At 53.1% G+C, this 26,714-nt stretch overlaps 1 protein-coding gene across 3 annotated transcripts in view; it reads left to right on the top strand.

The window, feature by feature from the left end:
* The window catches only part of cadm4 (cell adhesion molecule 4), a 366,170-nt gene that overhangs the window by 151,097 nt on the left and 188,359 nt on the right, over positions 1 to 26,714 (top strand). For 2 of the 3 annotated variants that reach the window (XM_041176801.1, XM_041176799.1), the window contains exon 2: positions 11,644 to 11,790. In XM_041176801.1, the coding sequence (XP_041032735.1) occupies positions 11,644 to 11,790 (147 nt within the window). Of the gene's footprint in view, positions 1 to 7,875; positions 7,934 to 11,643; positions 11,791 to 26,714 lie in introns of those variants that run through there. The other variant, XM_041176800.1, reaches the window with a different exon arrangement.

Below are 26,714 nucleotides of genomic sequence, written 5' to 3'. Positions count from 1 at the left end.
TTTTATCTTCCAGGTGTGTGTGAGAAGCTGTAATTGGGAAGATCATTAACTTTCAGGATGAAATGAGCCAAAGGGATTTACCTGCAGTGTATTCTGCCTTGTAAAATTCAATAAGGAAAATATTTGAAAGCCATAAAACAGAAATATGATCATAATTTAAGGTGATTGGAGCTAAAAGCCAGTTAGGATTGATATAACTGACTATTTTTCTGGCCTCTAACTATTAATTAAAAGGAGTGTCTATGTCAGGAGAGATTTATTATTTGCAATTACCTGACGCCCCCCTCTCCCCACCCTGCTATAAAGCTTGCAGAGAGGGCAGCCGGACTACGGCAAACAACTTAACATCTCTCTCTTATAACCCTGCACCCTCTGCAGCGCAAGCTCATGGGATCTTCCTGTGCGTACGCAGCAGGGGAATGGGTTTGGCCTGTGGCGGGGCGGAGGGAGTGATGGGGAAGGGGGTGTGACGGGGGTTAGTGACGGGGGGGAGTGAGAGGGCTGGGGGGGGAGTGAGAGGGCTGGGGGGGGGAGTGAGAGGGCTGGGGGGGGGAGTGAGAGGGCGGGGGGGAGTGAGAGGGCGGGGGGGGCAGTGAGAGGGCGGGGGGGGGGAGTGAGAGGGCGGGGGGGGAGTGAGAGGGCGGGGGGGGAGTGAGAGGGGCGGGGGGGGAGTGAGAGGGCGGGAGGGGGAGTGAGAGGGCGGGAGGGGGAGTGAGAGGGCGGGGGGGGCAGTGAGAGGGCGGGGGGGGTAGTGAGAGGGCGGGGGGGGGAGTGAGAGGGCGGGGGGGGTAGTGAGAGGGCGGGGGGTAGTGAGAGGGCGGGAGGGGAGTGAGAGGGCGGGGGGGGGAGTGAGAGGGCCGGGGGGGGGAGTGAGAGGGGCGGGGGGGGTAGTGAGAGGCCGGGGGGGGGAGTGAGAGGGCTGGGGGGGGTAGTGAGAGGGCGGGAGGGGAGTGAGAGGCCGGGGGGGGCAGTGAGAGGGGCGGTGGGGGGGAGTGAGAGGGTGGGGAGGGGAGTGAGAGGGGCGGGGGGGGGAGTGAGAGGGGCGGGTGGGTGGGGAGTGAGAGGGCGGGGGAGGTGGGAGTGAGAGGGCCGGGGGGCAGTGAGACGGGCGGGGGGGGGGAGTGAGAGCCGTGGGGGTAGTGAGAGGGCGGTGGGGGGCAGTGAGAGTGCGGGGGGGAGTGAGAGGGCGGGGGGGGGGAGAGAGAGGCGGGGGGGGGAGTGAGAGGGCGGGGTGGGTAGTGATGGGGCCGAGGGGAGTGATGGGGGGAGTGACAGCGCAGAGGAGAGTAACGGGGAAGTGGGTGTGACGGGGGTTAGTGACGGGGGGAGTGATGGGGTGGGGGGGTATTGAGGGGGGGAGTGGCGGGGGAGTGACGGGGTGGGGGGAGAGTAACGGGGGTAGGTGTTAATGGGAAGGGTGGTGTTCCTCACTCCTCCCCCACTCCAGCCATTCCACACCCTCTTCACTCCTCCTCCTCTCCTCGCTCCCCCCAACCAACCCCTCTCCCCTCTCCCCCCACACACTCCCCTCCACCTCCCCTTACCCCTCCCCCTCCCCATCCGCTCACCCCCTCCCCTTCCTCCACCCTCCCATCCCCCTCCCCTCCCCTCCCCCTCCCTACCCTTCCCCCTCGCCTCCCCCTCCCCTCCCCTCTCGCCTCCCCCTCCCTTCCCCTCTCGCCTCCCCCTCCCTTCCCCTCTCGCCTCCCCCTCCCTTCCCCTCTCGCCTCCCCCCTCCCCTCCCCTCCCCTCTCGCCTCCCCCTCCCCTCCCCTCTCGCCTCCCCCTCCCTTCCCCTCTCGCCTCCCCCTCCCTTCCCCTCTCGCCTCCCCCTCCCTTCCCCTCTCGCCTCCCCCTCCCTTCCCCTCTCGCCTCCCCCTCCCTTCCCCTCTCGCCTCCCCCTCCCCTCCCCTCCCCTCTCGCCTCCCCCTCCCTTCCCCTCTCGCCTCCCCCTCCCTTCCCCTCTCGCCTCCCCCTCCCTTCCCCTCTCGCCTCCCCCTCCCTTCCCCTCTCGCCTCCCCCTCCCTTCCCCTCTCGCCTCCCCCTCCCTTCCCCTCTCGCCTCCCCCTCCCTTCCCCCCTCGCCTCCCCCTCTGCCTCCCCTCCCCTCCCCTTCCCCCTCTCTTCCCCCTCTCTTCTCCCTCCCCTCCCCCTCTCCTCCCAGCTCTCCTCTCCCTCCCCTCTTCCCTCTCCCATCTCCTCCCCCTTCCATCTCCTCCCTTCTCCTCCCCCTACCCAACACCTGTCCTCCCCCCCACACCCTCACCTCCCCCCCACACCCAAAACTCCCCCTCCCTCTCCTCCCCTCTCCCCCTCCCTCACCCCTCTACCCCTCCCCTGCCCCTCCCTCACCCCTTCTCCTCCCCTACCCCACCCCTCTCGTCCCCTTCACCCCCTCTGCTCCCCGCCCTGCTTCCCCCAACTTCCCCACCCCCTCCCTCATCATCCCCAGCCCCCTCTCCTCTCCCTCCCCCTCTCTCCCCTCGAAAGGGCGGCTGTCCCTCATGCTATTTGTAAGATGGTTGATGATTTTCCTGCCTGTGTTCCCTTCTCTGTTTCTCCCCATTAACTGCCCCCTTCAGTCTCTGGAATCAGCCATCGGTTACTCGAACATTAATCATGGCTTCATTCCGAATCCTGGGAAAAAGATTCAGTGCCAAACACTGCAAACATTTCATTTGTTTTAGAATAACCTTTTCAAACACTGGTAACCTTGAGGGTTTGGCTAAGTTACTGTGAAAAATGTGGAGTGTCTGATTGATTGGAGAGAGTGATAGAGGGGGAGAGAGATAGACAGAGAGTGAGAGGGGGAAGAGAGATAGACAGAGAATGAGAGGGGGAAGGGAGATATAGAGAGAGTGAGAGGGGGAAGGGAGATATAGAGAGAGTGAGAGGGGGAAGGGAGATATAGAGAGAGAGGGCAGAGGGAGGTAGAGAGTGGAGGGGGAGGGAAATAGAGAGAGGGGGTAGAGAGAGAGGAGAGAGAGATAGAGAGAGATAGAGGGTTAGAGGGGGGGTGAGAGAGAGGGGGAGTGAGATAGAGAGAGAGAGGGAGGAGAGATAGAGAGAAGGGAGTGAAATAGACAGAGAATGGGGGGGAGATAGAGAGAGAGAGATAGAGAGGGAGAGAGGACAGAGACAGAGAGAGGGATTGAGGGAGAGAGGAAAGAGATAGAAGGATAGAGAGAGAGGAGAGAGATAGAGAGCGTTAGAGGGGGATGAGAGATAGATGGGGAGAGAGATAGAAAGAGAGGGAAGGGAGTGAGATAGACAGAGAGAGATAGAGGGGGCAGAGAGATGGGGGAGCGAGATAGTGGGTGGGGGTGAGAGAGATGGAGAGGGATGAGAGATACAGAGAGAGAGAACGGAGTGAGATAGACAGAGAGAGGGGGAGGGAGATATAGAGAAAGAGGGGAGGGAGATAGAGAGAGTGAGAGAGGGATAGAGAGAAGGGAGAGATAGAGAGGTTAGAGAGGGGTGAGAGATAGAGGGGGAGTGATATAGACAGAGAGATAGACGGGGCAGAGAGATAGAGGGGGAGAGAGAGAGAGGAGAGAGATTGAGAGAGGGATGAGAGATAGAGAAGGGAAGGAGATAGAGAGGAGAGAGAGATAGGGAGGAGAGATACAGAGAGAGAGAAGGGAGAGATAGAGGGAGAGAGGGTCAGGACAATGCGAGAGAGGAGAGAGATAGAGAATGGTAAAGAAAGAGTGAGAAAAGAGGGGATGAGAGAGGGAGAGATAGATGAAGAGAGAGTAGAGAGATGGGCAGCAAGACAGGGAGAAAGTTGAGAGAGAGAAGGACAGAGATGGAGAGAGAGTGATAGAGGGAGAGAGAGTGAGAAGAAGAGAGAGAGGGAAGGAGAGAGTTTGTATCGGAGAGAAAGGGGGTGGCTGATGAGGATAGGTGGATATTGGTGTTGGGGTGAACAAGCTGATGGGTTTGTTGTGAAGAGGGAGGTTTGTTGAAGTTAAGTGCACTTTTATTAAAGGCAGAGCTGGAACTCATATTGTGCTTTTATCAAATCTCCCTCGATCGACAAGGGAACCCAGCCAACAATCTCGTTTTTAATATTCCAGCAAACGGGTTACTCGTTCTGTATCAGGCAGAAATGCACTTTATAACTTTTATTAAGTTGGTTTATGTATTTTTAAAACATTCTACGATTTATATAACATTTGCTGGGCCACAGTACATGTGTTATATTTACGGATAAAACCTTGCGTTGCTCTAGCGCCTGTCACCAGCTCAGGACTTCCCAAAGTGCTTCACGGCCAACGAAGGGCTTGTCCTTTCTGAAGTGTGGTCACTGTTGTAATGTAGGAAACGCGGCAGTGAATATGCGCGCAGCAAGATCCCACAAACAGCAATGTGATAAAGACCCAGATAAGCTATATTTTTTTAGTGATGTTGATTGAGGGATAAATATTGGCCACAGGACACTGAGGAGAACTCCCCCCCTCCACAACCCCCCTGCTCTTCTTCCAAATAGTGGCCGTGGGATCTTTCACACCCACCTGAGAGGGCAGACGGGGGCCACGGTTTAATGTCTCATCTGAAAGACAGTCTGACAGTGCAGCACTCCCTCAGTACTGACCCTCCGACAGTGCAGCACTCCCTCAGTACTGACCCTCCGACAGTGCAGCACTCCCTCAGTACTGACCCTCTGACAGTGCAGCACTCCCTCAGTACTGACCCTCTGACAGTGCAGCACTCCCTCAGTACTGACCCTCTGACAGTGCAGCACTCCCTCAGTACTGACCCTCTGACAGTGCAGCGCTCCCTCAATACTGACCCTCTGACTGTGCAGCGCTCCCTCAGTACTGACCCTCCAACAGTGCAGCTCTCCCTTGGTACTGACCCTCTGACAGTGCAGCACTCCCTCAGTGCTGACCTTCCAACAGTGCAGCACTCCCTCAGTACTGACCCTCTGACAATGCGGCACTCCCTCAGTACTGACCCTCTGACAATGTGGCACTCCCTCAGTACTGACCCTCTGACAGTGCAGCGCTCCCTCAGTACTGACCCTCTGACAGTGCAGCACTCCCTCCGTACTGACCCTCTGGCAGTGCAGCACTCCCTCAGTACTGACCCTCTGACAGTGCAGCACTCCCTCAGCACTGACCGTCTGACAGTGCAGCACTCCCTCAGCACTGACCCTCTGACAGTGCAGCACTCCCTCAGTACTGAACCACCGACAGTGCAGCACTCACTCCATATGGGAACTGGTAGTTTCACTCCCGATAAGGTGCATGATGAGCCTTGAGTGGGACCCAAACACTTCCCCCTCCAACTCAGGCGAGGCCGCTAACGCGGTCAGACCCGACGGCTGAAGAATGACCCCTGCCAGACCAGCATCGTCTGTTTCTTTGCAGCCTCAGGCCTCCCTTCACGATTGCAGCCTGGAGCCCTTTCAGTGAAGATGTCAAGGAGTTCACTGCGTTGGTTCCCTTGAAGGGGGGGGGGGGGGGGGGGGGCGGGGGCAGCGCTCAGCGCTGTGACAAGGAGGGCAAATTTCATGAGGGACGGAGCACGTCGACCTTCGACCCTCAGGTCTTGGCGTTCAAGCAGAGCTTAGCAAATGGGAAGGGGCGTCTAGCTCAGCAGTGGACCTCTTTGCCCCCGGAGGGCGGTGTGATTGGTCACGTGTCACGCTTTGATGAGGTGACGCTTGAGGCTGATGCGCCATTTCTCTTCTGGAGCTATGAAGCGCGCCGCATTAGGAGCTGCACGTGAAGCAGGCCGCAGCCTGCCTAAAGTAGCTCCGCCTCCCCGCACCTTTCCAGCTGTCCCATGCAGCCCCCGGACGCTCAGGAATTAATCACTCAAATCGTCCACGAGCGAAGCTACCCTCTGCTGGACTCGAACACAGAACCACCCAACCCCTGAGCTGCACCGAGCATCTGCTCTCGGGCTGAGTCGAAAGCACGGAAACAGGCCATTCGGCCCATCTGCTCGGTGCTGGTGTTTCTGCTCCACACGAGCCTCCTCCCGCCCCCTCTTCATCTCACCCCATCACCCTATCCTTCTACTCCTCTCTCCCTCGTGTGTTTATCCAGCTTCCCCCTTAAATACATCGATGCTATTCACCTCCACCACTCCCTGTGGGAGCGAGTTCCGCATTCTCCCCCACTCTCTGGGTAAAGAGGTTTCTCCTGAATTCCCTGTTGGATTTATTAGTGGCGATCGTATATTGATGGTCCCTAGTTCTGGTCCCATCGCAGCCCCCACCACGGTTCCCCTACCCTACCCAGCAAGTGCAAACATCTTCACTCCATCCACCCTGTCTAACCCCTTCATACCTTTGAAGGTCCCTATCAGGTCACCCCCCCCATCCAGCCTTCTATTTCCTGAAGGACTCCAGCCTGTTCAGCCCTTCATGACTCATGAGGTGCCTGTCATGCTTCTGCGACAAAAATTCTGAGACCCACTCCAGAAAACTGAGCCTATTACCCAGGCCAACACACCCAGGGTCAGTACTGAGGGAATGCTGCACTGTTGGAGGGTCAATACTGAGGGTGTGCTGCACTGTTGGAGGGTCAGTACTGAGGGAGTGCTGCACTGTCAGAGGGTCAGTACTGAGGGAGTGCTGCACTGTCAGAGGGTCAGTACTGAGGGAGTGCTGCACTGTCGGAGGGTCAGTACTGAGGGAGTGCCGCACTGTCGGAGGGTCAGTATTGAGGGAGTGCTGTACTGTCGTAGGGTCAGTACTGAGGGAGTGCTGCACTGTCAGAGGGTCAGTACTGAGGGAGCGCTGCACTGTCAGAGGGTCAGTACTGAGGGAGTGCTGCACTGTCGGAGGGTCAGTACTGAGGGAGTGCCATTACTGTCTGAGGGTCAGTACTGAGGGTGTGCTGCACTGTCGGGGGGTCAGTACTGAGGGAGTGCAGCACTGTCGGAGGGTCAGTACTGAGGGAGTGCCATTACTGTCTGAGGGTCAGTACTGAGGGTGTGCTGCACTGTCAGGGGGTCAGTACTGAGGGAGTGCTGCACTGTTGGAGGGTCAGTACTGAGGGAGTGCTGCACTGTCGGTGGGGGGGTCAGTACTGAGGGAGCGCTGCACTGTTGGGGGTCAGTACTGAGGGAGTGCTGCACTGTCGGGGGGTCAGTAATGAGGGAGTGCTGCACTGTCGGAGCGTCAGCATTGAGGGAGTGCTGCACTGTTGGAGGGTCAGTACTGAGGGAGTGCTGCACTGTCGGGGCGGGTCAGTACTGAGGGAGTGCTGCACTGTCGGGGGGGTCAGTACTGAGGGAGTGCTGCACTGTCTGAAGGTCAGTACTGAGGGAGTGCTGCACTGTCTGAGGGTCAGTACTGAGGGAGCGCCGCACTGTTGGAGAGTCAGTACTGAGGGAGTGCTGCACTGTCTGAAGGTCAGTACTCAGGGAGTGCTGCACTGTCTGAGGGTCAGTACTGAGGGAGCGCCGCACTGTTGGAGAGTCAGTACTGAGGGAGTGCTACACTGTCGGTGGGGGCTCAGTACTGAGGGAGCGCTGCACTGTTGGGGGTCAGTACTGAGAGAGTGCTGCACTGTCGGAGCGTCAGTATTGAGGGAGTGCTGCACTGTTGGAAGGTCAGTACTGAGGGAGAGCTGCACTGTCTGAGGGTCAGTACTGAGGGAGCGCTGCACTGTCAGGGGGGTCAGTACTAAGGGAGCGCTGCACTGTCGGGGGGGTCAGTACTGAGGGAGCGCTGCACTGTCAGTATGAACTTACTTCATGCAAATTAGTTGTCGTGTTTCCTGGTTTATAACCTTGTCTACGCTTCAAAAGCAGTAAATCATTGACTGTGGAGCAGCTTGAGGCATGCCGAGGTGGGGAAAGGTACTATAGCAATGCACGTTCCTTCTGCTCTATACCACTGAAGGGAGAGGCAGACGAGCAGAGCTAACAGAGACTGGCAGCGAGCTGGTAGCCCTGGAGAGTAGATTTGATGAGGTTAGCAGGTTTGATGTTCATAGCAAGCCCTATTAATCCAAGCAGTGTTAATGGAGTATGAATGCCCTCGGGCTGAGAATGATGAGGTGTTGTTGTGAGAATAGTTTCAGGGTATTATTAATTTTCTCCGCTTTCGAAACAGGCAGTCCTGCCTCAAGTGGGTGGAGCGAGCTTTCGATCACAGAATAATTTGCCATGTCTATGTTACTATAACAAATTTGAGTGTTGCTGGTCAGGGTGGTTCAGCTGAAACACAGAGGCACAGAGGTCATTCGCTGCACACACAGGTCCATTCGGCCCATCATGTTCATGTCAGCTGAAAACAAGGATGGGGATTTTAATCTCAACGCGTGGCCAGACTGGGGGCCAGTGTCGGTCAGCGAACAGTGGAGTGGGCATCGGTGAGGGTGTTGGTGGGTGTTGTAGGGGTGATGGGCAATGGCGGGGGGGTTGGGCGTTATGGGGGGGCCATGGGTTTTGGGGGGGGTTGGGCGTTTGGGGGGCGCAGTGGGTGTTGGGGGGGGTTTGGCGTTGGGGGGGGAACTGGGTGTTGAGGGGAGTTGGGCATTAGGGGGGTAGTGGGCACATGGGGGGTGGTGGGTTTGGGTGGGTTGAGTGTTTGTGGGGGGCAGTGGGTGTTGGGGGGGTTGGGATTGGAGAACAGGATTTGCTGCAAGTTAGGACTTGCGGGCAACAGATTTTTTGGACGTCAGAATTATCCCAGTAACCTCCTCCAGCTCCTACAATCCTCCCCATCTCTGTAACTCCTCCAGCTCCTACAACCCTCCCCATCTCTGTAACCTCCTCCAGCTCCTACAACCCTCCCCATCTCTGTAACCTCCTCCAGCTCCTACAACCCTCCCCATCTCTGTAACCTCCTCCAGCTCCTACAACCCTCCCTATGTCTGTAACCTCCTCCAGCCCCTACAACCCTCCCTATCTCTGTAACCTCCTCCAGCCCCTACAACCTTCCCTATCTCTGTAACCTCCTCCAGCCCCTACAACCCTCCCTATCTCTGTAACCTTCTCCAGCTCCTACAACCCTCCCCATCTTTGTAACCTCCTCCAGCTCCTACAACCCTCCCTATCTCTGTAACCTCCTCCAGCCCCTACAACCCTCCCTATCTCTGTAACCTCCTCCAGCCCCGACAACTCTCCCTATCTCTGTAACCTCCTCCAGCCCCTACAACCCTCCCTATCTCTGTAACCTCCTCCAGCTCCTACAACCCTCCCCATCTCTGTAACCTCCTCCAGCTCCTACTACCCTCCCTATCTCTGTAACCTCCTCCAGCTCCTACAACCCTCCCTATCTCTGTAACCTCCTCCAGCTCCTACAACCCTCCCTATCTCTGTAACCTCCTCCAGCCCCTACAACCCTCCCCATCTCTGTAAACTCCTCCAGCCCCGACAACCCTCCCTCTCTCTGTAACCTCCTCCAGCCCCGACAACCCGCCCCATCTCTGTAACCTCCTCCAGCCCCTACAACCATCCCTCTCTCTGTAACCTCCTCCAGCCCCCACAACTCTCCCTATCTCTGTAACCTCCTCCGGTCCCTACAACCCTTCCACTCTCTGTAACATCCTCTGGTCCCTACAACCCTCCCTATCTCTGTAACCCCCTCCAGCCCCTACAACCCTCCCTATCCCCGTAACCTCCTCCAGCCCCTACAACCCTCCCTATCTCTGTAACCTCCTCCAGCCCCTACAACCCTCCCTATCTCTGTAATCTCCTCCCGCCCCTAAAACCCTCCGAGATCTCTGCGCTCCCCCAATTCCGGCCTCTTGACCATCCCCCGACTCCCATCGCTCCACCACTGGCGGCCGTGCCTTCAGCTGCCTGGGGGGCCCTGAGCTCTGGAATTCCCTCCTAAACCTCTCCCCCTCTCTCTCTTTCTCCCTCCCTCTCTCTCTCGCCTCATTTAAGACCCTCCTTAAAACCTCCCTCTGCGTCTGAGCTTTGAGGCTGCCTGTCTCTAATATCTCCTTCTTTGGCTCAGGGTCAAATTGTGCTTGGTAACCTCTCCTGTGAAGCACCCATGGGAAGTTTTATAACTTTAAAGGCACTATATAAATATCGGTTGTTTTTGAGTGGCTGCCTGGGTCCCTTGTAGTTCAGGTGCCATCACATTACTGAGGCCCTAGAGTCACGTGGAGAGCAGACCCGGTGAGGACAGCAGGTTTCCTCCTCTGAAGGGACATTAGTGAACCAGTTGGGGTTTTTTTTTAATACAGTTTAACAAGCCTCATGATCACTTAGACTGTGATCAGCTCTTCGTTAGCATTTTTAAAAAAAAATTTAATTGAAATTTGTAAACTGGCATGCTGGGGTTTGAACTCAGATTCACGGGATTTTTCACCCAAGTAACAGGACATTGTTTTTCCAGTCTCTGTCCTGGCATGAGGGATTGTGGGTCTTCCTGGCAAGGAGCAGGTCTTCGTGTAGGGATTGATCAGGGCTCAGGGTGTTGCCCTCTCTCTCTCTTTCTCGCTCTTTCTCGCTCCCTCTCTTTCTCGCTCTCTCTTGCTCCCCCTTTCTCTCGCTTTCTCGCTCTCTCTCGCTCCCTCTCTTTCTCGCACTCTCTTGCTCCCTCTTTCTCTCGCTTTCTCGCTCTCTCTCACTCCCTCTCTTTCTCGCTCTCTCTTGCTCCCTCTTTCTTTCTTTCTCGCGCTCTCTTGCTCCCTCTCACTCTCTCTCATTCCCTCTCTCTCTCTCTATCTTTCTTGCTCTCTCTTGCTCCCTCTCGCTCTCTCTCACTCCCTCTCTATCTTTCTCGCTCTCTCTTGCTCCCTCTCTCTCTCTCTCACTCATTCTCTCCCTCGACTTTCTTACTCTATCACATTCACTCTCTCTTTGTCTCTTTTCCTCTTTCTCGCTTTCTCAAATTTACTCATTCCCTCGCTCCATCTCTCCCTTCTCTCCCCCTCTCTCTCTCTTTGCTATCCCTCCCTTCCCCCTCCCCTTCTCTCCTTCACCTCATGCCCCCTCCCCCCGCATTTTTCTCCCCTTCAGAGTCCCCCTCACAGAGAATTTAACAAATGAAGGAGGCCAACACTCCCTGTGCCAATACTGACATAGCTTTGCATTGTCGGAGGCTCGATGCTGAGGGAGTACTGCACTGTCGGAGGATCAGTGCTGAGGGAGTGCTGCACTATTGGAGGATCAGTACTGAGGGAGCACTGCACTGTGGAAGGGTCAACACTAAGGGAGCGCTGCATTGTCGGAGGGTCAGGGCTGAGCGAGTGCTGCACTGTCGGCGGGTCAGTACTGAGACCGCGCTGCACTGTCAGAGGGTCAGTACTGAGGGAGTGCCGCACTGTTGGAGGTGCCGTCTTTCAGATGAGACATTAAACCGAGGCCCCTGTCTGCCCTCTCAGTGGGTGTAAAAGATCCCACGGCCCCTATTTGGAAGGAGAGCGGTGGGGGGAAGGTCTCCCCGGTGTCCTGGGGCCAATATTTATCCCTCAACCAACATCACTAAAAACCGATGATCTGGGTCATTATCCCATTGCTGCTTGTGGGAGATTGCTGTGCGCAGGTTGGCTGCTGCATTACAACAGTGTCTAGACTTCAAGACGTAATTTCATTAGCTGTTGGGATCTGAGGTCACCACCGAATTGTTTTTAATTCTTTGCTTTCGAGAAGGTTATCTCCTCTGTGAGGAGCTTCAGATTACTGTCTAACAGAGGTTTCTCCCTGTGTTTCCCTGACAGTACAATCTCAGGTAGTTCAAGCTGAGAATGTGACAGTGATGGAAGGCGAGACAGCAGAGATCACATGCAGGCTGCACAGCTACGACGGTTCAATCGTGGTGATCCAGAACCCCTACCGGCAAACCCTGTTCTTCAATGGCACACGAGGTAAGAGGCTCCAACCCTCCCTCACACTCGCGATGTGGCACGGGTAAGGGAGCTACACTGGGAGGGTCAGTACTGAGGGAGTGCTGCACTGTCAGAGGGTCAGTACTGAGGGAGCGCTGCACTGTCAGATGGTCAGTACTGAGGGAGCGCTGCACTGTCAGGGTCAGTACTGAGGGAGTGCTGCATTGTTGGAGGGTCAGTACTGAGGGAGTGCTGCACTGTTGGAGGGTCAGTACTGAGAGAGTGTTACACTGTCAGAGGGTCAGTACTGAGGGAGCGCTGCACTGTCAGAGCGTCAGTACTGAGGGAGCGCTGCACTGTCAGATGGTCAGTACTGAGGGAGCGCTGCACTGTCAGGGTCAGTACTGAGGGAGTGCTGCATTGTTGGAGGGTCAGTACTGAGGGAGTGCTGCACTGTTGGAGGGGCAGTACTGAGGGAGTGCTGCACTGTTAGAGGGTTCAGTACTGAAAGAGTGCTGCACAGTCAGAGCGTCAGTACTGAGGAAGTGCTGCACTGTCAGAGTGTCAGTACTGAAGGAGTGCTGCACTGTCAGAGGGTCAGTACTGAGGGAGCGCTACACTGTCAGGGTCAGCACTGAGGGAGTGCTGCATTGTTGGAGGGTCAGTACTGAGGGAGTGCTGCACTGTCGGAGAGTCAGTAAAGAGGGAGCGCTGCACTGTCAGGGTCAGCACTGAGGGAGTGCTGCACTGTCGGAGGGTCAGTACTGAGGCAGCGCTACACTTTCAGAAGGTCAGTACAGAGGGAGTGCTACACTGTTGGAGGGTCAGTACAGAGGGAGTGCTGCACTGTTGGAGGGGCAGTACAGAGGGAGTGCTGCACTGTTGGAGGGGCAGTACAGAGGGAGTGCTGCACTGTTGGAGGGGCAGTACTGAGGGAGTGCTGCACTGTTAGAGTGTTCAGTACTGAGGGAGTGCTGCACTGTCGTAGGGTCAGTACTGAGGGAGTGCTGCACTGTCGGAGGGTCAGGTACAGAGGGAGTGCTGCACTGTCAGAGGGTCAGTACTGAGGGAGTGCTGTGCTGTCAGGGGTTCAGTACGAAGGTAGCGCTGCACTGTCAGAGGGTCAGTATTGATGGAGCTCTGCAGTACTGAGGGAGTGCTGCACTGTCGGTGAGTCAGTACTGAGATAATGTTGCACTGTTGGACCTGCCGTCTTGGTTGAGATGCCACACTGTCACCCTGTCTGCCCTCTGAGGTGGGTGTAAAAGATCCCATGGCCAGATTTTGGAAGAAGTGCAGGAATGGGGGGGTGGGGGTTGTTTGGGGGGGGGGGGGTGCAGAGTTCTGCCCTGTGCCCTGGGGCTAATATTTATCCCTCAACCAACACCAGTGAAAAAAAAAACAGATGACCTGGGTCATTACCAAATTGCTGTTTGTGGGATCTTGCTGTGCGCAAATTGGCTGCTGCGTTTCCTACATTACAGTCGTGTGCACACTTCAAAATGAAAGTTGTTTCTCGTTCTGAGGCTCTGTCTCTCTCACTGCAATAATGTTGGTGCTGTTGAGGCACAGGGTCAATAACTCGCTAACCAGCTGAAGATTTCAGTCTCCCCCTTCAAAACTCCTTTAACCCACTGCATTTCGGACCCAACCGTGCTGTGTGGTACTTCTGTTACTAACTGAACACAATACCTTTGCATTGCAGTGTCTCGTGTTACACTGAGGTTTCATAACCCCTCCCACCTTTAGAGCCCCCCTGTTTGCTGCTATGTTGGGTTTGAACATCAGGTTTTTCAGAGGTACGCGATTAGATTTACAATTCTGGTCCCAGAATTAGATTGGATTTCGTTTGTTTTCCCCTGTCTCGCCCAAACTGTATTAGATTCATAACAGCAATCCTGCGAACACATTGAATTAAGAACCTTTGGAGCTGCTCTCTGAATCCTGAAAGCAGGATTCTTCGCACCACATCCAATTCTAGTTCCAAGACAGATATTTGTCCATCTGACAGACCTGTAGGAGCTCTTCATAAAGTAGTAGGACCCAGGTATTACTCTTAATACATCTGTAAGACCTGAGTATTAATTTTTTTACACCTAGAGTTGCTTATTATTACTGACTGTGTACCTATTGGACTTCAGTATTAAGCCATACATACTCATAGTACCACGGTGTTCAGTCCTATGTACCTACACAACCTCAATATTGATCTCTATGTACCTATGGGACCTCAATGTTAATCCCCACCACACACACACACACACACACACACACACACACACACACACACACATATACACACACACACAGATATACATATGCACAGACACACACTCATATACACACACACAAACAGACACACATATGCACAGACACACATAGACACACACACACAAACAAACACACATGCACAGACACATACACTCATATACACACACACAAACAGACACACATATGCACAGACACACACACTCATATACACACACACACACTCATATACACACACAAAACAGATACACATAGACCAGACACACACACTCATATACATACACACAAACAGACACACATACGCGTGCATACACACACACACTCACTCACTCACCCTCTCCACACCCAAGGAGAGGTGATGGCGCAGTGGTATTGTCACTGGACCAGTAATCCAGAGACCCAGGGTACTTCTCTGAGGACTGGGGTTCGAATCCCACCATGGGCGATAGTGGAATTTGAATTCAATAGAAAAAAATCTGGAATTAAAAGTCTGATGATGACCATTATTGATTGTTGTTAAAAACCCATCTGGTTCGCTAATATACCTTTAGGGGAGGGAAATCTGCTGTCCTTACCCAGTCTGGCCTACACATGACTCCAGACCCATAGCGATGTGCTGGACTCTGAAATGGCCGAGTGAGACACTCAGTTCTATCAAACCACCACAACAAGAAAGGAACGAAACCGGACGGACCACCCGGCATCGACCTCGGCACCAGAACGACAACGGCAAACTCAGCCCTGTCAACCCTGCAAAGTCTTCCTCACTAACATCTGGGGGCTAGTGCCAAAATTGGGAGAGCTGTCTCACAGACTAGTCAAGCAACAGCCTGACATAGTCATCCTCACGGAATCATACCTTACAGATAACGTCCCAGACTCCACCATCACCATCCCTGGGTATGTCCTAACCCACCAGCAGGACAGGCCCAGCAGAGGTAAACAGTCGGGGTGGAGTTGCCCTGGGAATCCTCAACATTGACTCCGGACCCCATGACGTCTTATGGTATCAGGTCAAACATGGGTAAGGAAACCTCGTGCTGATTACCATGTACCGCCCTCCCTCAGCTGATGAATCAGTGCCCCTCCATGTTGAACACCACTTGGAGGAAGCACTGAGGGTGGTAAGGGTGCAGAATGTACTCTGGGTGGGGGACTTCAATGTCCATCACCAAGAGTGGCTCAGTAGCACCACTACTGACCGAGCTGGCCGAGTCCTAAATGACATAGCTGCTAGACTGGGTCTGTGGCAGGTGGCGAGGGAACCAACATCGCAGATGCCAGTCTTCAGCCATTTCAATTCATTCCATGTGATATCAAGAAATGGCTGAAGGCACTGGATACTGCAAAGGCTATGGGCCCTGACAATATTCCGGCAATAGTACTGAAGACTTGTGCTCCAGAACTTACCGCACCCCTAGCCAAGCTGTTCCAGGACAGCTACAACACTGGCATCTACCCGGCTATGTGGGAAATTGCCCAGGTATGTCCTGTACACAAAAAGCAGGACAAATCCAACCCGGCCAATTACAGCCCCATCTGTCTACTCTCCATCATCAGTAAAGTGATGGAAGGGGTTATCAACAGTGCTATCAAGTGGCACTTGCTTAGCAATAACCTGCTCACTGACGCTTAGTTTGGGTTCCACCAGGGCCACTCAGTTCCTGACCTCATTACAGCCTTGGTTCAAACATGGGCAAAAGAGCTGAATTCCCGAGGTGAGGTGAGAGTGACTGCCCTTGACATCAAGGCAGCATTTGACCGAGTGTGGCATCAAGGAGCACTAGCAAAACTGGAATCGGGGGAAAACTCTAAGTATGGGTCATACTTAGCACAAAGGAAGGTAGATGTGGTTGTTGGAGGTCAGTCATCTCAGTTCCAGGACATCACTGCAGGAGTTCCCCAGGGTAGTGTCCTCGGCCCAACCATCTTCAGCTGCTTCATCAATGACCTTCCTTCCATCATAATGTCAGAAGTGGGGATGTTCGTTGATGGTTGCACAATGTTCAGCACCATTCGCGACTCCTCAGATACTGAAGCAGTCCATGTCCAAATGCAGCAAGACCTGGACAATATCCAGGCTTGGGCTGACAAGTGGCAAGTAACATTCACACCACACAAGTGCCAGGCAATGACCATCTCCAACAAGAGAGAATCCAACCATCACCCCTTGACATTCAGTGGCATTACCATCACTGAATCCCCCACTATCAACATCCTGGGAGTTACCATTGACCAGAAACTGAACTGGACTAGCCATATAAATACTGTGGCTACAAGAGCAGGTTAGAGGCTGGGAATCCTGTAGTGAGTAACTCACCTCCTGACTCCCCAAAGCCTGTCCACCATCGACAAGGCACAAGTCAGGAGTATGATGGAATACTCCCCACTTGCCCTGGATGAGTGCAGCTCCCACAACACTCAAGAAGCTCAACACCATCCAGGACAAAGCAGCCCCGCTTGATTGGCACCACATCCACAAACATTCACTCCCTCCACCACCGACACACAGTAGCAGCAGTATGTGTACCATCTACAAGATGCACTGCAGGAATTCACCAAGGCTCCTTAGACAGCACCTTCCAAACCCACTACCGCTACCATCTAGAAGGACAAGGGCAGCAGATAGATGGGAACACCACCACCTGGAAGTTCCCCTCCAAGTCACTCACCATCCTGATTTGGAATTATATCGGCCGTTACATGCATGCGCACACACATACACGCGCGTGCGCGTGTCGCGGGACCATACAGTAGCAGACGAGAGTGAATCGCCCCTGTTTGTCACTGTGTGTGCTGTACACACACAGGAGCTGTACACACTGAAGCACACACACACATGGGCTATATTGTACTTCAGGATAACGCATTACAACTCATCCATATTCCATGCTATTAGAGCTTCAGAGGAGGTTCAGCAGAAACTGAACGCAAGTGTGATATAGATTTATTGCATTAATAATCATTGTAAAGTCTTGTGCATTGGATAACATAGAGACAGTCGATTTATTGCAGGCTGCAGAGAGCTGTAGCTGATGCAGGGTTGGCTTGTGCAATCACTCATTGTTTTATGTTTTGAGATGTACCACATCTTTTACAACCTCATTATTGGGCCTCCTTGTATGAGAGTATGGAATGCCAATGATTTTAATGGTATTTTTACAGAATAATCTTTTGGAAATTGGGCTTTTCTTTAAATGTCACTGGGATTGGATCCTCCTACTCACTTCCGTCTCTCCTCTCCCACTGCCTCTGACGGCAACTGTTCATGATGAACACCTCATTTAGCTGGCACACAACCCTGTATAGGCCATACTTGGAACATTATTCACAGTCCTGGCCTCCATAGACCATCGCTGAAGCACTGTGCATTCTCCCAATACTGACCCTCCAACAGTGCAGCACTCCCTCCACACTGACCCTCTGACAGTGCAGCACTCCCTCAGTACTGACCCTCTGACAGTGCAGCACACCCTCAGTACTGACCCTCTGACAGTGCAGCACTCCCTCAGTACTGACCTTCTGACAGTGCAGCACTCCCTCAGTGCTGACGCACCGACAGTGCGGCACTCCCTCAGTACTGACCCTCTGACAGTGCAGCACTCCCTCTGTACTGACCCTCTGACAGTGCAGCATTCCTTCGGCACAGGCAGTGGGAGTGTTTGACCTGAATTATCGGGTTTGTCACTGGACTGGGGCATGTAACTCTTGACCTTCTGACTCTGAGGAGAGAGGGAAGGGAGTGTTACCCAGTGAACTACACTGGCATCCTGAGGGACAGATTGGCACTGAAAGGGCGATTACATAACTGCCTTGAAAAACTGCGAGTTGGCAATGGATTGGAGCCTCTGGTTGGATGCTGAATCCCCTTGTTCTGTTTTAATTGTGTGGTGCAGTGAAGCAAATAGGCATCAATCCTGAATTTAAGTAAGTCAAACAATTAACAGGCAATTGCATTAAGTCTGTGAAAAGCAGTGTGTTCCAACACAGACTGAGGCTGGGGTTTTATGGCTGGAATGGATAACTGAGAGAGGCGACCAAAAGCCCATTGACTTCTGGAAAAATCCAGACTGTGGGTGGGGCAGGAAAATCCTGGCCTGAGTTTTTGTTCGACTTATAAGGAGCCAAGGGACTTGGAGTGGGCGCTCGTTGTTGCCGAGCTATAATTATCAATATTTATTGGGCATCGCTTCCCTTTAAGATGAAGTAATTTCGAAACCTGCATATACACTGGCTACAAGAGCAGGCCATGGGCTGGGAATCCTGCGGTGAGTGACTCACCTCCTGACTCCCCAAAGTCTGTCCACCATCTACAAGGCACAAGTCAGGAGTGTGATGGAATACTCCCCACTTGCCCTGGATGAGTGCAGCTCCCACAATACTCAAGAAGCTCAACACCGTCCAGAACAAAGCAGCCCCACTTGATTGGCACCACATCCACAAACATTCACTCCCTCCACCACCGACACACAGTAGCAGCAGTGTGTGTACCATCTACAAGATGCACAGCAGGGACTCACCAAAGCTCCTTAGACAGCACCTTCCAAACCCACGACCTCTACCATCTAGAAGGACAAGGGCAGCAGACATATGGGAAGACCACCACCTGGAAGTTCCCCTCCAAGCCACTCACCATCCTGACTTGGAAATATATCGGCCGTTCCTTCACTGTCGCTGGGTTAAAATCCTGGAACTCCCTCCCTAACAGCACGGTGGGTGTACCTACACCACATGGACTGTAGCGGTTCAAGAAGGCAGCTCACCACCACCTTCTCAAGGGGGCAACTAGGGACAGGCAATAAATGCTGGGATAAAAACAAAAAAACTGTGGATGCTGGAAATCCAAAACAAAAACAGAATTACCTGGAAAAACTCAGCAGGTCTGGCAGCATCGGCGGAGAAGAAAAGAGTTGACGTTTCGAGTCCATACGACCCTTCATCAGAACTAAGGAAATAGAGAAATTAGATGAAATATAAGCTGGTAGGGGGGGTTGGGACAGGTAGAGCTCGATAGGGGGCCAGTGATAGGTGGAGGCCAAGAAGAGATTGCCAAAGATGTCATAGACAAAAGGACAAAGGAGTGTTAGCGGATGTGATATTATCTAAGGAATGTGCTAATGAGGACATTAAGGGTAGCAAGCAGGACTAGGACTTTTAGACCAGGACTTTTCTGTCTAATTACCTGGAAAAACTCAGCAGGTCTGGCAGCATCGGCGGAGAAGAAAAGAGTTGACGTTTCGAGTCCTCATGACCCTTCGACAGAACTTGAGTTCGAGTCCAGGAAAGAGCTGAAATATAAGCTGGTTTAAGGTGTGTGTGTGGGGGGCGGAGAGATAGAGAGACAGAGAGGTGGAGGGGGTTGGTGTGGTTGTAGCGACAAACAAGCAGTGATAGAAGCAGATCATCAAAAGATGTCAACAACAATAGTACAATAGAACACATAGGTGTTAAAGTTAAAGTTGGTGATATTATCTAAACGAATGTGCTAATTAAGAATGGATGGTAGGGCACTCAAGGTATAGCTCTAGTGGGTTTTTTTTTTATTTTATATAATGGAAATAGGTGGGAAAAGGAAAATCTTTATAATTTATTGGGAAAAAAAAAAAGAAGGGGGAAACAGAAAGGGGGTGGGGATGGGGGAGGGGACTCACGACCTAAAGTTGTTGAATTCAATATTCAGTCCGGAAGGCTGTAAAGTCCCTAGTCGGAAGATGAGGTGTTGTTCCTCCAGTTTGCGTTGGGCTTCACTGGAACAATGCAGCAAGCCAAGGACAGACATGTGGGCAAGAGAGCAGGGTGGAGTGTTAAAATGGCAAGCGACAGGGAGGTTTGGGTCATTCTTGCGGACAGACCGCAGGTGTTCTGCAAAGCGGTCGCCCAGTTTACGTTTGGTCTCTCCAATGTAGAGGAGACCACATTGGGAGCAACGAATGCAGTAGACTAAGTTGGGGGAAATGCAAGTGAAATGCTGCTTCACTTGAAAGGAGTGTTTGGGTCCTTGGACGGTGAGGAGAGAGGAAGTGAAGGGGCAGGTGTTGCATCTTTTGCGTGGGCAAGGGGTTGTGCCATAGGAGGGGGTTGAGGAGTAGGGGGTGATGGAGGAGTGGACCAGGGTGTCCCGGAGGGAGCGATCCCTACGGAATGCCGATAAGGGGGGTGAAGGGAAGATGTGTTTGGTAGTGGCATCATGCTGGAGTTGGCGGAAATGGCGGAGGATGATCCTTTGAATGCGGAGGCTGGTGGGGTGATAAGTGAGGACAAGGGGGACCCTATCATGTTTCTGGGAGGGAGGAGAAGGAGTGAGGGCGGATGCGCGGGAGATGGGCCGGACACGGTTGAGGGCCCTGTCAACGACCGTGGGTGGAAAACCTCGGTTAAGGAAGAAGGAGGACATGTCAGAGGAACTGTTTTTGAATGTAGCATCATCGGAACAGATGCGACGGAGGCGAAGGAACTGAGAGAATGGGATGGAATCCTTACAGGAAGTGGGGTGTGAGGAGCTGTAGTCGAGATAGCTGTGGGTGTCGGTGGGTTTGTAATGGATATTGGTGGACAGTCTATCACCAGAGATTGAGACAGAGAGGTCAAGGAAGGGAAGGGAAGTGTCAGAGATGGACCACGTGAAAATGATGGAGGGGTGGAGATTGGAAGCAAAATTAATAAATTTTTCCAAGTGCTGGGCCCAGCCAGTGACGCCCACATCCCATGTATGAATTTTTAAATATACTCTACAGCATTGTTGCCCCCGTCACTTGAGTGACCCCCCCCACCCCCCCTGCCTTATCTCTTAGAGCATCATCAGGTGTGGGTCTTGAACAGGTTCCCAGGGCAAGCTCCGCACACATTGAAAGGTCTGTTCTTTCCTGTAACTCTCACCTGACACCCCGGGGCTAGTGCACTCTGCCGTCACTCCCCATGTTGAATGTCACCGCAAACCTCATGGCTGCCCCTTCTCAGTCCTCCTGGGGAGGGGCTGGGGGGGAGGTGGGTCCATGTTATTTTCCCCTCACAAAACCGGGTGAATGTTTTTTTTGGGAAGGCCCCAGTCTGCCGTTTCTTTCTGACTAACCGGGGAGGTGATACCACAGCGGTATCACCGCTGGACCGGTAACCCAGAGATTGCTCCGGGGACCAGTGCTCAAATACGCCCCCCACCCCGCAATGGCAGGTGGTGGAGTTTGAACTCAATAATAAACGTTAAAAATCTGGTATTAAAAGTCTAGTGATGACCATGAAATCATTGTTCATTGTCATAAAAACCCATCTGGGTCACTGATGCCCCTTTAGGGAGGACAAATCTGCCCTCCTTACCCGGTCTGGCCTACATGTGACCCCAGACCCCACACAGCCACATGGTTGACTCTTGAATGCCCCCTGAAATGGCCGAGCACGACACCCAGTTCGAGGGCAATTAGGGATGGGCAATGACCTCTGGCCTTGCCAGCAACGCCCACATCCCACAAAAGCGTTCATCTGAAGAACTAAAATTCCCGACGTTAAACGAAATTTTTTTTAAACAAGGACGGGAGCAGACGTTTCACGATGGCCTGGCCCAAGTTCATCGATTTTTTTTTTAGCGCCCTTGGCGAAGCTTCTCGCCCTTCAGCTTTCCCCACGGAGCGAGCCCCGGCCGCCATTTTACTTTTCACGGCGGTTGGAGCATGTGCGGCTCCCGCCAATTTCCCAGCATGCAACCTGCGGGGGTGTGGCGGGAGTGTGGGGGAAAGTTGAAAGGTGAGAGGCCGCGCCCCCTCACTCCGGAGGGAATGGAGAAGGCCATTTGCTTTTCCCATCTGGCCAGGAGGGGAAACGGGAGATTGAATCTCCCCGGAGGTTATATTTTTGAGGCCTGCTTCAGTGTCAGTCACTTTTCTTCAAGCTGTCTCCCTCCCCCTTTAACACCCTTCTTAAAACCCGCCTCTTGGTCCAGATGTTTGGCCAACCAAATTGATTAATATTAACATCGTTCTTAGGTTCAGTTTTCACTTTTATTGGCATCGCTTGTCATTGGAAGCGATTCGAATATCAGTGGTTCATTGCAATTAAGATTTACAGCACCATTCAGCCCATCTGCTCTGTGCCGGTGTTCCTGCCCCACACGAGCCTCCTCCCACCCCCACTTCATCTCGCCCCCGTCAACTTATCATCCAAATTCCCTTCCCCCTCGTGTGTTTTTCCAGCCTCCCCCTTCAGGGCATTATTTCCCCCCCCCCAACCCCCCATTTATTTTTGTTTCGTGGGGTGTGAGGTATCGCCGGCAAGGGCCCGCATTTGTTGCCCGTCCCTAATCGCCCTTGAACTGAGTGGCTCGCTCGGCCATTTCGGAGGGGCACTTAAGAGTCGACCACATGGCTGCGTGGGGTCTGGTGTCACATGTAGGCCAGACCGGATAAGGAGGGCAGATTTCCCTCCCTGAAGGGACATTAGCGAACCAGATGGGTTTTTTATGACAATCGATGACAGTTTCATGGCCGCCATGTTAATTCCAGATGTTTTTCTTTTTTTTTGATTAATTGAATTCAAATTCCACCAGCTGCCAGGGTGGGATTTGATCCCATATCCCCCAGGTCATTAGCCTGGGCTTCTGGATTACTAGCCCAGGGACGTTGCCGCTATGTCACTGCATTCCCAACTATAGACACCGTTTACCTGAACTCCCTGTGGGAGTGAGTTCCACATTCTCCCCACTCTCTGGGTAAAGAGGTTTCTCCCAAATTCCCCATTGGATTTATTAGTGACGATCTTACATCGAAGGCCCTTAGCTCTGGTCTCCCACCCACCACAAGTGGAAACACCTCTACGCCTACCCTATCGAGACCCCTTTCATCAATTTCGAATGCATCTTTCCGGGGCTCCTCCCAGCCTTCTCTATCCTGGTTCCAAGTGCATCCGGTTAGTTATAACCTCCCAGCTCTGGTATCATTGGCTGGCGGGCAGATCACAGAGCAGAGGGATAAGCTTGTTCTTTTCAGGGAGCACCGCAGAGATCTGCACTTGGACCTCAGCTAGTTACAGTCTGTATCTGGGACTTAGGTGAAGAGGGACCGAGTTGTAATGTAGCCAAGTTTTCTGCTCATTGTTTGGTGGGACGCTGAGACATGAGGAGACCACTGAGAGGCTGCGAAGGGGTTTGGGGGGGGGGTTTTGGGTGGGGGTCTTGGTTCTGGTATTGGGCTCACACCGCAGGCAGGGCGTTAGGAAGGCAAATAGCACGTTGGCCTCTGTTGCAAAGGGTTTGCCATGTGGGTGAGCAAGAAATGCTACAATTATCCAAGGCCGACCTGGAGTATTGTGTTTTTCTCTTTATTCATCCACAGGATGTGGGCCTCGCCCGGGTTTATTGCCCATCCCTAGCTGCCCCCTCGTTCAGAGGGCATTTTTAAGAGTCAACCACATCGCTGTGGAGCCTGGAGTCAGGTGTAGGGCCAGACCAGGGTAAGGAGGGCAGATTTCCCTCCCTAAAGGGGCATGAGTGAACCAGATGGGTTTTTAACGACCGTCGACGATAGTTTCATGAAACAAAAACAGAAAATGCCGGGAAAGCTCAGCATCTGTGGAGAGTTGAAAAAAGAAACAGAGTTAATGTTCCGAGTCGGTGTGACTCTGCTTCAGAGCTGTTGTTGGGAACATCATGGTCACCGTTAGACTTTTTAACTCCAGATTTTTATTGGATTCACATCCCGCTATCTGCCGTGACAGGATTCGAACCCAGGTCCCTCAGGCGTTACCCTGGGCCTCTGGGTTACTAGCCCAGTGACAGTGCCATCGGCTGCCAACAGCACCCCCCCCCCCCCCAAGGTTGTACGGTTTTGGTCTCCTTACCTAAGGAAAGATCGACTTGCCGGAGAGGGAGCGCGGCGAAGGTTCACCAGGCTGATCCCTGGGATGGAGGGATTGTTCCGGGAGGAGAGATGGAGGAGGGTGGGCCTCGGTGGAGTTTAGCAAAATGAGAGGTGGTCTCATTGAAACGTACCATATTCTTCAGGGGGGTGGTGGTGGTGGGGGTGGTTTGACAGGGTCGATGCTGAGAGGCTGTTCCCCACCCTCCAACCACTTCCAGAGAGTCCAGAATTGGTGGGGTTGTGGGAGGAGGGATGGGGGAGTCACAGTCTCAAGGTAAGGGGTCAGCCATTTTGGACTGGGATGAGGGGAAATGTCTTTACTCAGAGGGCTGTGGGTCTTTGGAATTCTCTATCCCAGAGGTTTGAGGATCCTAGGTTGCGCAGAGCATGAGATACAGGAGTAGGAGTAGGCCATTTGTCCCCTCCAGCCTGCTCCGCCATTCACTAAGATCGTGGCTGATCTGACTGTGCCCTTAACCCCGCTTTCCCGCCTGCTCCCCCCATAACCCTCGACCCCCACGTCAATCAAAGAAATCGGCCTAACTCAGCCTCGAGTATAGTCAATGACCCCGGCCCCCACTGCTCTCCGGGGAAGAGGATTCCACAGACTAACCACCGTCCGAGAGAAGAAATTCCTCCTCATCTCTATCTTCAATGGGAGACCTCCTTATCCTGAAGCTGTGCCCCCTCCCCCCAGTTCTCGATTCCCCCACAAGGGGGAAACATCCTCTCAGCATCCACCCCGTCAAGCACCACCCCCCCCCCTCAGAATCTTATCTGTCGCAATAAGATCACCTCTCATTCTTCAAAACTCCAATGGATACAGGCCCAGCCTGTCAAACCTTTCCTCATAGGATAATCCCCTCATCCCAGGGATCAGCCGAGTGAACCTTCTCTGAACTGCCTCCAATGAGTATATTCAAGACTTGGAGATCAAGAGATTTTTGTGCACAAAGGGACAGGGCAGGAAAGTGGAGTAAGGGTAGAAGATTAGCCATGACCTTATTGAATGGGGTAGCAGGTTCAAGGGGCTGAATGGCCTCCCCTGCTCCTATTTCTTCAGTTTTTAACCATCCTTGCAAACCGGTGCCTCGCTATCCTTTGTGTGTTCTGGAGACCCAGATTTTGGAATCCTTTAGCATTTACGCTGTGTGGTTAACCCACTGGAGAAGGAGTGGGGTAGCAGAGAGAGGACAGGCCAGGAGAGTAAGGGAGAGAGACATGGCTTATGCTCGGTGGGCTACTGCAGTTGTCCGTTGGCTAAGAACCTGAGGTTCCTTCTCCCAACCAACCCCACCCACCCCCCCAGTCAGCTCCGCCGACCGCTGCGTGCCCATTGGGCAGCAGTGAGGGTACAGGTGATGCCCCATGCAGGCGGACAGCCTTAAGATACGCAGCCGGCTGACGTGCGAACAGAGGGAAGCGGGAGGAACCTGCCACTTACCAGTTCCTCGGGGGATGGGGAAAATAGGCAGAACACTGACAGTAATCTGACTGCATTTCTCGTTCCAGAGATGTTGAAATATTTACATTAAATATCCGGGAGCGTTGTTGTCACGGTCAATTGTGGTGTTTATATTCAAGCATCTGTCTGAATGATGCAGCTCAGTAGTGACTTAGCCTCCCTCTGGCTGTACGCAATGATCTTTGAATATTTATGTGTTTTGGGAATTTGGAAAATGTAACATTGGAATTTTCAATTTCAATTACTTATGTCAGTCCTACTGTTTCAGACATTTATATCACCGCATACAGAACGTTATATCCTGTGATCTCATTCTCACTCTCCATCTCTGCCTCACTTTCTCTTCCTCCCTCTCCCCTTCCATTATCTCTCCATCTCCCTTCCTGCCTCACACACTCTCTCCGTTTCTGCCTTACACTTTTCCAACTGACCTCTCTCTCTCTCTCGCCCAGATCTCCCTCACATTCTCTCTCCCATTCTGACTTGCTCCCTCTCTCTCTTACCTGTTCTGATTCAAACACACTTTTTCTCTCTATGTTTTGTTTCACATTCTCTCTCTCTCTTTCTCTCTCCTGTTCGACCTCACTCTCTCTCTTGTGTTCTGCCTCGCTCCTCTCTCCCGTCCTGACTGTCTCTCTCCCTCACTCACACTCTCTCCTTTTGCAACCCACATTCTCACTCTTTCCTGTACTGAACCACATTCTCTCTCTCCTGCCCTGATCTACTCTCTCTCTCTTGGTCTTTCTCTCCTGCTCTAACCCAAACTCTCCCTCTCTCTCTCTCACCTGTTCTGATCCACTCTCTCTTTCTCACTATCTCTTTCTCTCTCTCTCACCTGCTCTGACCCACCCTCTCTCTTCCACTGTCTCTCTCTCTCTTGCTCTTACTCACACAATCTCCCTCTCTCACTCCCTCCTGCTCTGATCCACCCTGTCTTTCCCACTCTCTCTCCTGTCCACTGTATGTGTGTGTCACTCTTTCACCTGTTCTGATCCACTCTCTCTTTCTCTGTCTCTCACCTGCTCTGACCCACTCTCTCACTTCCACTCTTGCTCTCTCCTTCTGTAACCCACATTCTCTCTTTCTCTCTCATTCTCTCCTGCTCTGATCCACTCTGTCTTTCCCACTCTCTCTCTCCGCTCTAAGCCACACACTCCCTCTCCTGTCCAATCTGTCTATCTCCTGTTCTGTCTCACTATCTCTCACTCCCACTCTCCTGCTCTGACCCACTCTCTTTCTCGCTCTCTCTGTCTCTTTCTCTTGCTTTAACCCACACTCTCTTTCTTGTCCACACACACTCTCTTTCTCTCTCTCTCTCCTTCTCTGACCCACTCTCTCTCTCCCCTCCTCTTACCCACTCTTTCTCACTTCCTGTCACTCCCACTCTC

This window comes from Carcharodon carcharias, chromosome 29 (genome assembly GCF_017639515.1).
Source record: "Carcharodon carcharias isolate sCarCar2 chromosome 29, sCarCar2.pri, whole genome shotgun sequence".
In the NCBI taxonomy this organism is placed as follows: domain Eukaryota; kingdom Metazoa; phylum Chordata; class Chondrichthyes; order Lamniformes; family Lamnidae; genus Carcharodon; species Carcharodon carcharias.
This window is presented reverse-complemented; position numbering and strand designations above follow the sequence as displayed.